The 11,508-nt window shown below is 36.7% G+C and overlaps 1 protein-coding gene across 1 annotated transcript; it reads right to left on the reverse strand.

The window, feature by feature from the left end:
* Positions 1 to 2,310: 2,310 nt before the first annotated feature.
* On the reverse strand, positions 2,311 to 10,152 carry LOC114243408 (CLIP domain-containing serine protease B9-like). Its single transcript, XM_089739048.1, has 7 exons — positions 9,869 to 10,152; positions 8,562 to 8,741; positions 7,182 to 7,386; positions 6,046 to 6,152; positions 5,279 to 5,446; positions 3,222 to 3,360; positions 2,311 to 2,757 (listed from the first exon to the last, which is right to left on the reverse strand). The coding sequence occupies exons 1-7, from the start codon at positions 10,127 to 10,129 to the stop codon at positions 2,540 to 2,542; spliced, it is 1,278 nt and encodes a 425-aa protein (XP_089595174.1). The 5' UTR covers positions 10,130 to 10,152; the 3' UTR covers positions 2,311 to 2,539.
* Between the last annotated feature and the right edge of the window lie 1,356 nt (positions 10,153 to 11,508).

Genomic DNA, 11,508 nt, shown 5'->3' on the forward strand with positions numbered 1-11,508 from the left:
AAAGTTTCGTTTGTTAAGCTATTGCATAGCTTTTATCGCGAGCCTTGAGCGCGGCAACCGATTCATGAAATTCCGTAACGAAAAAAACCTAACACCCCTCACTCCGCCTATCATGTAGCTTGTGTTCAACACATTCACACGTTGCGCTTGTGTAGTGTTTGTGAATAAGCGCGTGGCGTGACGTCACATTGCATGCGCATCATGAAAAGTCTGCCCATCTCTCTCTCGCGCGGTCTAGCTTATGAGTGTGAAGGGGACAGTTAATGTTTTGCTTTTGTTAACGTTTATAAATATAGCGTGGTCTTGTTTTATTATTGTTTTAATATTAAATTATCATTGTCTAATTATAATTGCATAAATTGATAAAAAATGCTATGCAATAGCATTACCGCGGCAGTTCCCGAGTGCCACACGTTTTTTTTTTTGTTGTTGTCTAGTGTTATTTGATGATAGGTATGTAGTGATAGTTATGTAAGTTATAAGGTGGTTATAAAAATGAATAAATGCCAAAATTCTATCAGTTTTCTTTTCATATTACACTAGCGACCCGCCCTCGCTTCGCTTCGGAAACATTAAAACACACATGAAACCAAAAAAAAAAATAAAAAAATAAATAAAAAAAGTAGCCTATGTTCATCAGGGACAATGTCGGTTTCTAATGGAAAAAGAATTTTTCAAATCGGTCCAGTAGTTTCGGAGCCTATTCGAAACAAACAAACAAACAAATCTTTCCTCTTTATAATATTAGTATAGATTAAATAACGATTGATTTATATTTAACAACGTTTTAATGAGTATTTAATATCGTCTTCACAAAGAGTATAACAATTATCATTTTCGCAGATTTAATAACAATTGTACACTAAAGTTCGCATGGTTTGATGATTGCAACAAATTCGCTTACACGAAAAAGTGCCAAATTTTGGCCGTTTTCAAATTTGAGGCCAAAATCGAGTTATTTAATGTTACCCTAATCATAAGTACAGTAAATTTAATGTCATGACAACAGAGACGTGATCCTATAACTACATATTCGTAAACACTTAAATTTGCGGTAGGCAGCGGCTTGGCTCTGCCCCTGGCATTGCTGAAGTCCATGGGCGACGGTAACCACTCACCATCAGGTGGGCCGTATGCTCGTCAGCCTACAAGGGCAATAAAAAAAAATTTTGGAATTATACAGTAAAAACTACCTCAAATCTCATTCGTATCACTGGGTCGAAATTCAAATTTTAACTTGTTTGCTATTTATCCAATAATGCGTATTGAAATTCGGCAATTTTAGTTAATATATAATATATAATACAATAATAAAAAATGTACGAACGGCAGTATATAATACAATAATAAAAAAAAATCTAACTGGATTTTTGAGCATTATTAAGTACAAATGAAATACGATTTCTAAGCTTTTTAAAAAAGTTAATATTTAGATTGTCATACGTGATGGCGTTATCAAATTCGCAAAACGAAAAATATTTATGAATATTATATAATATTATCAATAAATGAGTTATTGACTTGATTGTGTTGAAGCATTTTTTATTCAGAACACGCCTCAATACAAAAAAAACGAAAATTAGAGAAAGTTTAAATTCATGAGATCGTTACATTTGAAAATTGCAAAATTGAAAACGACCCTATTACAATGATGGTCATCTATATATTAATACGCGAAGCAAACACTTTGTATCCCTTTTTACGAAAATTGCGCGAACGGAGGCGTATGAAATTTCCCATACTTATAGAAAACATAGAGAAGGAGTGCACAATGCTAATTTTTTTTTAAATAATGCGTAAAAATTACATTTAGCCAATAAAGAAAACATTACACACACTAACATGTATTTGACACACTCACGCATATATACTATTTTGTTTATTGTTAAGTCTGTGGTCAAGTTGAGAATAGATTAATATTTATTTCTTCTTTTTTTAAGGGACTTTATGACCTGGTAACTGAGACCTTTAAGTCGTGTCTTATTTTAATGTATATTCATATTTTTATGAAAAATGATATTATGGAGTGAAATGAAATGAAGATGATTAATTTGAGACATTAATCAACTGGGATGAAATAAATGAGATGATATGAGATGAAATATTATTATAATCTCAGTAAAATGGTGGTCATTTACTAAAAAAATTTCAGTGGACTTTTTGGAGGATCCCGATAAGTTACGGCTTTGTTTCATTTTCCCACATTTTTGCACTTTCACAGATATTAAACAGTTAATAAACAACCATTATTACACATTTAAACCCGAAGAAACTCTAAATAGACAAAATAAAACAAATAAAACAAATCACACAACTTCACTCCTCGCGTTCCCGCCAAAAAGTCTATTTATTTCTTTAATATTATTTGTCTATAGTGTACCCTTAGCATAATCTGTGATTATAGAAGTAAAGACTTTGACAATAGAAACATAATAATGTTCAAACTTATAATTTAAATTAATAATTATAGTCGAATTTCGACTACCGGGCGACCACTAGTAACTATTGTTACTCGATAGCAATCAATAAAATAACAAATCTAATAAATACTATAAGATCTGTTCTTTTTGTTCAGGACCCAGCCTCTGAAGTAGTCTAAGTTGATGAAATCAGTGGGATCGCTAGAATCGCATCTTAGCGTCGAATCGTTCGTAGCAACGATTCCGTGGATGTACCACGCTCCGGTGCTATTCAATTCACGGGAATCCGGAACAAATACCATAAATCCGCTACCAACTAGCTTGCAGGCTTCGGATTCTATAAAAAAAAGGGCGTCATAAAATATCAGTGACATAAAAAAATATTTTTACTGGTGGTAGGACCTCTTGTGAGTCCGCACGGGTAAGTACCACCACTCCGCCGATTTCTGCACTGAAGCAGTAAAGCGTTTCGGCTTGAAGGGTGGCGCAGCCGTTGTAACTATACTGAGACCTTAGAACTTATATCTCAAGGTGGGTGGCGTATTTACGTTGTAAATGTCTATGGGCTCCAGTAACCACTTAACACAGGGTGGGCTATGAGCTCGTCCAACCATCTAAGTAATAAAAAAAGGACTCTTGCTTTTATTACGCAAGGTTTTGTTAGTCAGTGATAATAAAATCTACCATTGTTTCAGCTAATAAAGCGCATCAGACAAACACGACAATAATTGTATGATCCTTAATCCTTTGAAAGCACGTGGGTAGACGGACAGCTACCATAAACTTTATTGTTCCACTTACGATTGATAGATGTGGCGTTGAATTTGGATCCAAATGTTTCCTCCCTATAAACATTTACTTCTTTAAAAGGCTTAAGCTTTTTCATATTCACTACCTCGAGACCTTCATCAATATCTTCGCCGAGTGTTGTACTTATGACCTGAAAAAAAAAGTTGTTTATTTGCTGGCGATGGTAGACGTGGCCCAATAAATTGGAAGCCAACCAACAATAGCATTACGGTAGTTGAGATGAGACTAATTTAGATTTGTTTTGGATTTCATTTTACATTTCTTTGTACCCATGTTATTTGGTGTAAGCAGTATCTATACCCTTGTTCCGTACTATAGTGTACAATGCCTCTGGTTTTAAAATTGAACAAGGACAATCCAGATTATAGACCATGCGCGCTACCAATATCAACTTCCCAGATTAATGTTTAAAGACGCTCGCTATCCTACGGGAAAATATTTTATGGAACATGAGAGCCGTTAAAAATAAATCACCCTACACAGAATTATTGCTACTCGGGACGTATGATTGGCATGGAATGTTAATGTTTATAAAGATGTCTAAAATCGGGCTGCATTTTGTTTTCTTTTTTTCGCTATGACCAGATAGTAGTCACTATGGCACAAAGCCGTCGTTGCCTAACGGATAAGACGTCCGGTGTATTCGTGTTGAGCGACACACCGGTGTTCGAATCTCAGGCGGGTACCAATTTTTCTAATGAAGTACGTACTCAACAAATGTTCACGATTGACTTCCACGGCGAAGGAATAACATCGTGTAATAAAAATGAAACCCGCAAAATTATAATTTGCGTAATTACTGGTGCTAGGACCACTTTTGAGTCTGCGTGGGTGGGTAACACCACCCTGCCTATTTCTGCCGTGAAGCAGTAATGCGTTTCGGTTTGAAGGGTGAGGCAGCCGTTGTAACTATAGGTACTTGAGGCCTTAAAACTTATATCTCAAGGTGGGTGGCGCATTTACGTTGTGGATGTCTATAAGCTCCAGTAACCACAACAGAGTTGTCAAGTAAACTTTTACATATATTTAGTTTCGTCAACCGTAATTCGAACGAAATTTTTTGTGGAAACATAAAAAATCAGATAAAAAACTTTAAGATAAAGTTTGCATACAACATTTTTGCAATGAACATTACGATACAAAGCTGGAACCACTTTAACGATTTAATTAGTTTTGTGTTTTTGTTTTATTGTCATCGCATTGCTTCCGACGTTTTAAATAATTTATTACGGGTTTCGTGGTTGCTTAGTCCAATGTTGTAAAATTAGTTTTAATTATGTCTATGACTCGTGGATACACGAATTCTGAAGACGAAACGTGCTATGCAGCGGATAAATGAGGCCGTCAGCGAAAAAGTGGCCTAAACCCACAATTTTTATAATCAATAATAATAATTAAACTTAATATTAAGTATATTGCAATTTATTTAAAATTTAATAAATTTTCATTCCATTCCGTGTCCATTGTTTCACCCATAGATAACAGATGGCTTTGTAAACATTATTTTTGCGCGTATTGTTTTTTTACCTACTCAAATTCAAATTCATGAAAACTTAAACCTCATTGCTTCATAATCTTATCTTATACCTTTAAACGAGCAATTCTTGTATATATAATATAATCTGAATCTCGGAAACGGCTCCAACGATTTGCATAAAATTTAGTATACAGGGGATTTCGGGGGCGATAAATCGATCTAGCCACGATTTTTTTTCAGAAAATGTTGTTTTATTCGTGTTTTCAATAATCAACTCTTCCCGACATCTATTGGCGAATAATAATACTATTTCTGAATTGAGGGCAACTTACCAAGATGGCGTTATAAAAAAAAAAAAACATCAAGTAACTACGGGATTTTTTTTTTCACTGGAGAAAATCGCCGGATTCCCACCCACACGGCAGGTGGGGTATGTGGGAGTCGAACCTCACTAAAAAGTCCTGCCGCTCTCAGCTGGTGCCCTACCCAGGATCAGGCGGGAGCCCAGTCGGAGCTATTGACTGTGGTAAGCTTAGGCCACTTTTGCGCTGACGGCCTCAAATATACTCACAGATCCCTTGATGTCTTTTAAATTTAACTTCTTGTATGCGCTGAGCTCCCACAGACACGCAGGTTGGACTTTTTCGTTGAACACCACATCGTTCTTCAGTTCCAACAACGCGATGTTATTTGTTCCATTTTCATAATTGTATCCATCGTAAACAAATACTGTTTCCACCTGGAATATTAGGAATTAGAGCAATGTTTTTTTTTCTATCAATAAAATACCATCTTCTGATTCATTTTGCTTTGGAATGCTGTTTTGAACAACGCGAAATCTGAGAAAAATACGTCGTAAGTAGTACTAAAGGAAAGAGAAGAATTCTATTTTAGAATTATAGCAATTACTGGTGGTAGGACCTCTTGTGAGTCCGCACGAGTAGGTACCACCACCCCGCCTATTTCTGCCATGAAGCAGTAATGTGTTTCGGTTTGAAGGGTGGGGCAGCCGTTGTAACTATACTTGAGACCTTAGAACTTATTTCTCAAGGTGTGTGGCGCATTTACGTTGTAGATGTCTATGGGTTCCAGTAACCACTTAACACCCGGTGGGCTGTGAGCTCGTTCACACACCTAGGCAATAAAAAAAAATAAAAAAAAAAGATCTGTAATTTTAACAAAACTGTGCAGTTTTCAGGATCGGTCACTTGTCACTCACATCAGCTTTCGATTTCATATCTTAAGCCTGGATGAGGATCCGAAAGATTTACGTTGTAATATTTCGTCGCCACGGTGTCTGATTAGAGATCCGTAAAACAAATTACCAAATTGACTAACCTCCATTTCCTGTAAGCATTCATCACTAGTGTTATTAAATTTCCCAAGAACCACAGACAGAGATGTAGCGTTCTTTGCAACGCCTAAGTTTGTGACGCATTGAGCGGCTAAAATCAAAGTTTTTTAATTGTTAGATTATCATTTCACCATCTTACCTTTAGACGTAATTAACGTTGCTTATTTCGGCAGTTCTAGGAGCATGGTCAAGCAGTCATTTTTACTTGTTATCATGCATATTATAGAATAAATAACCAGCAAACAAACTGGCCCTATCTAGTGAGACATGGAAACCACAGCTTGGGCAATGAGGCTTACCCCGGGGTCTGAATCCTGCCCCGTAAGGATTCCCGAGAAACCGAGGACTTTTCATGTACATTTTAGGATATATATCTACAGATGGGGTTACGCATTCTTTCGCCTCTAGGGTCGAACTTTTACAAGGTTCGTGTGCCAAGAATGCGTGGGGCTATGTGCTCAATGGTCGAAGATGGTAAACGCCTCTCACCCAACACCCAATCTCCACTCAAGAGAGATCATCATCATTCTCCTGCACTTCTCCTAGTCACCTGGGATTGGCGCAATATGTTTTCTCCTTTTATACTCCTCTATCATGTACCATTGTTTCGCTCACTCCCCTTTTACACATATCGTCTTTCACTCAATCCATCCATTTTTTTCTTACGTCTACCACTTTCTCTAAAGCCTTCCACATTCATAGTTAAAACTCTCTTACCACTTATCCCACTAAAGACAGATCCTGGGCAAAATTACGATTACGAAGCTTACCGCGGTCAGCACTGTGTATTATGTCATTATAATTAATTTTTATTTATTTACTTAAAGGCTCGAGTATCTTCTTTGTCGAATGACTCTGCCAATGTCAGGTAGATAGAATATCAGTGATATAGTTAAATGATAGTAGACGAGACGAATGAGAACGGGAGAAAAATTTATAAATATTTTAATAGTTTAATGTTAGTGCGGGAAATAAAATAAGCTAATGCATTTACAAATTTAGTTTTAGGGAATGTTAAGAGATAGTTCATATTAACTGGGAACGGGATGCTAGTGTTAGTTAGTACACAGTATAGTGGTGGGTATTCATCATTAAGATCTATTGTGGGATTAAACCTCACCTGTCAAAACATATCTCTGTAATATCAACGTTCCAGCGCATATTGTAGAGTTGTCGTCTCTGATAAGAGCATGCCAGGGCATAGGTTCTTCGTTTCCACCGCATTGTTTTTCGGAGATTTTAATTCTTCCACAGTTGTCATCGTGTTCTGTATAAGTAGATGAGGCTGTTGATTTATATCCGTCGATATATTTATCTAAGATTCCCTTGTGGAAGAAAATGTAATTTTTTATATCGCTTCTTTCAAATCAAATCAAATAAAAAAAAAAATATTCAACATAAATGAAAGTACATACTTGTTGAACGTCAAAAAAAGTACCGCCAATTCACAAGAGCTAGCCTCCGTCCTGAGAAGAATTGGCAAGAAACTCAGCGGGCATGTCTTTTTTTTTAAATATGAAATTATTATTATTATTATTATTTTTTATATCAATGAAAATGAAATTTTTACAATGAGTATTATAATGTTACAATTACTACAATATTGAAATGCCCGGAGCGAGCAACTCATTCCCACTTTGTGCAATCTTCTAGATAATCATTGATTTTATAGTAAGCGTTTTGTGTGGCTTGTACTTTTGTTTACGGACAACCATTAAAGGCTGATTTAAAATTGAAATGTTGACGTGCCTTTTGGCAAAGAGAAAAAATCTAGCAAAAACTGAATAGACATTTAAATAGAAAAAAAAAAAAATCTTAGAAGAGTTTTTGATTTAAATACAGTAAGTACAACGACGTTCGTTAGCTTGGCGACTGGACTGCTTTAATATATTATTTGTACTGTCTCTGTCGTTACCGTTACGTTACCATTATATTATGGATAAAACTTTGGTGCCAATTCCAGCTACAGGCTCAGAATGGATTAAGGAATGGAAGAAAACGATGGTCAGACAACTCTTAACATTGATGTGAATAAATACTATGTTGGCTTGTTTTCATTCTTTGATAAGTGATTGATCCCACGGCCCATCCGATGTTAAGTTGTTCCATTCGCCGTTGACGGTCACGTCACAGAGGACGACAAACAATTGCGCAAATCATAATATTCGCGGGTCTGATTTTTATCACTCGATGTTATTCTTTTATACAAGTTGTTGGTGAACATGTGTCAAATAAATTTTTGGTTAAGAAATTTGATTAATGATATTGTCTGCGAGATTCGAACAGTCGCATTGCTGGATGTGAGTGCAACGGACGCCTTATTCATTAGGCCATGACAACGTTCTAACCTAATTTATGACTTTTGTACTTTAAATCATTTTCCAACCATAACCTTTAACTTGGACCAATTATTCTTACTCTTCAGAATCTATCACCTCGTCTGTATGTACGATTTTTCATTTTTTTAATAATATAAAACACACATTAGGCTTTTACTTACAAGTGCCGGGTGTTCACAGTATTCGACGAAGTTTAAGTTAATAGTGGTCGGGTAAGGTACTACGGATAAATTTAAACCTATCACATTTACACTGAAATTGAGTCCACCTTTAAAGTATTTAATGAAGAACATTCCGTTAGCAGACGAAGACACTCTTGCTAATTTGCCTATATCGTTGCTCTGAAAGGCAAAAAATTATTACATAAATGTGATTAAATATAAAAGAATTAAAACTAAAAATAGTACCAAATTAAAGGTAATCACAGAATTCAAGGAATTTTTACTGGTGGTAGGACCTCTTGTGAGTCCACACGGGTAGGTACCACCACCCTGCCTATTTCTGCCGTGAAGCAGTAATGCGTTTCGGTTTGAAGGGTGGGGCAGCCGTTGTAACTATACTTGAGACCTTAGAGCTTATATCTCAGGGTAGGTGGCGCATTTACGTCGTAGATGTCTATGGGCTGCAGGTACCACTTCACACCAGGTGGGCTGTGAGCTCGTCTACCCATCTAAGCAATAAAAAAAAATTCAATAAAATGTTAGTTCTTAAATTTTTCCAAGTTTTCTTCAAATAGTTTCTACCTTAAAATAGATGATTTAACTAAATCGATCGAATGAAGTTCAAGTTTCGTGATACGCAAAAGGAATAACTTGAGGCGTCCATTAATAATTTGCTTTACAACAAAAAGAGTTGAACCAATAATACAATGAAGTGGTGAATAATTTTAAACAATACACTTTTTCTAATATACAAATAGTTCATTAAACAGTTATTCAACTGAAGACAATGCTTTTTCAGTTGTTCAGTGACCAGGAAAACTGTATTGTTCCTAAAATAATACTTTATTGTTGCCACTTCGATAAAGCGGCACGACATGAGAATCCTCTCATTGTGGCCGCCGGAAACTACATAGCCGATCCTGCGGACCAAATGGTAAGCAGTCGACGTCGCCCAAAACACTTTATTTTGGATCCTCCCGATCCACTAACGGTGCCTTTAGGTACTTCAAGCACCGGTCATGGTTCTCGTCGAACCCGTCGCTCGCGACGAAGAGTGCGACGAGTAAATTGACCCACACACACACAACCCACTGACTTTCTCGCCGGATCTTCTCAGTGGGTCGCGTTTCCAATCCGCTCCAAACATCGTCAGGTCTGAGCTCCGTGAGCTCACCTACTCGTTAAGGTTACGCTGATATGATCTCTCTAGACCATCAGCTTAGGAAAACAAAAAGCTTTATGAAATAGGTAAACAAAATATTTGATTTTAACCGAGACGCTTAGAGAAACGATAAAAAATTACTTACCAGAGTCACATTGGCGGGCGAATCAAATTTCATTTTGATTGTCGTGTGTTCGGGGAAAGGGCCGTGTATAAATAAATTGTATTTAGTTTCTTCCTCCGGTGCCAGACCCGGTTCAAATGATATATATACTTTACTGTTTCCAATGCAAGGGGCTGCATGAAGAAGTGGATTCCCAATGAAAGCCCAATGCTTATCATAATCTTTAGCATTCGCACGCACTAAAATCCCAACAACGAATAAAACTTTGCTTAAGCTGTACATTTTCCCGCACGAAATTTTGTTATAATCGGATACAAAAAATTTAAACGAAACGTCCAGTCGCTTAGAGGTTTCTATATTGAATGCGCAAGATACAGTCTTGTAATAGATTTTATTCTATTTTTCCTTAACAATTACCTTTAGTAGATAAATCACTAATAACCGGCTTTAGTGGGGATTTGTTGTGATGCTCAGCTAAAACTGGATTCCGTTTTCAAATTTACTTTAGGCTTCGTGATTGAGGAAGTTGTTTATATTTAATTCTTCTAAAGTTAATAAATATCACCATGGGAATACACAGTGAGTCATACCAGAACAGAGTAGCGAGTTACATAACCGAACAATTTTTTTTTTTTGTATAGATGTGTGGATGAGCTCACAGCCCACCTGGTGTTAAGTGGTTATTGGAGCCTATAGACATCCTTGAGATATAAGTTCTAAGGTCTCAGTATAGTACAAGGGCTGCCCCACCCTTCAAACCGAAACGCATTACTGCTTCACGGTAGAAATAGGCGGGGTGGTGGTACCTGCCCGTGCAGACTCAGAAGAGGTCCTACCACCATTAATTACGCAAATTATAATTTTGCGGGTTTCATTTTTATTACACGATGCTATTCCTTCACCGTGGAAGTCAATCGTGAATATTTGTTAATTAAGTATTTCATTAGAAAAATTGGTACCCGCCTGCGGGATTCGAACGCCGGTGCATCGCTCAACACGAATGCACCGGACGTCTTATCCTTTAGGCTACGACGACTAATATAGTTGAGATTATAGAGATTTATCATCACAGAAATAAATGATATTATTTATGTGGTTATCTTAAACCGTAAGCATTAAATTGCTTAAAGAGAAAATTAACTAAAAATATGTAGAAACATCTATAAATACCTAGTCAGGTCATAAATTCTGTCACATGTTTAATGTAAAATAATTGAAAGAAGTTTATTCATTATGTAACCATTCATATACCAAAATGAACTTAACAAAACATAGATTCTTATGACACTAAAGTTTATTCAAAATGACCTCCGTGATTTTGAATACAGGCCTTCAATCTGCGCGGCCAGTCGTCTATCGCAGCACGAACGAGATCCATGTCAATATCGTCGGCTGCCTTAATCAAGGATATCTTGAGTGACTCCAAATTGGGTTGAGGCTTTGAGCACGCCTTTTCCTCCAAGTGTTGCCATATCTTGTAATCTAACGGATTCAAATCTGGACTGGAGGAGGGCCAGTCTTCGTGCCGGATGAAGTCGATTTCACGCGCCGCCAGCCAGTCTTGTGTGCTCTTCGCTCTATGAGCTGGCGCCGAATCTTGTTGGAATACCCAGTGCCTGTTATTGAACATGGTATGAGAAACAGATTCCACAAGGTTCGTC

The sequence above is a fragment of the Bombyx mandarina genome, chromosome 28 (genome assembly GCF_030267445.1).
Source record: "Bombyx mandarina strain Sakado chromosome 28, ASM3026744v2".
In the NCBI taxonomy this organism is placed as follows: domain Eukaryota; kingdom Metazoa; phylum Arthropoda; class Insecta; order Lepidoptera; family Bombycidae; genus Bombyx; species Bombyx mandarina.

Excerpts from the sequence above, each read along its gene's own strand:
- LOC114243408 (XM_089739048.1), bottom strand. The coding sequence starts at position 10,129 with ATGTACAGCTTAAGCAAAGTTTTATTCGTTGTTGGGATTTTAGTGCGT. Across the intron at positions 8,742-9,868 it reads CGCCCGCCAATGTGACTCTG|AGCAACGATATAGGCAAATT; the intron begins GTAAGTAATTTT and ends TTTGCCTTTCAG. Across the intron at positions 2,758-3,221 it reads CAACGCCACATCTATCAATC|AATCCGAAGCCTGCAAGCTA; the intron begins GTAAGTGGAACA and ends TTTTTTTTATAG.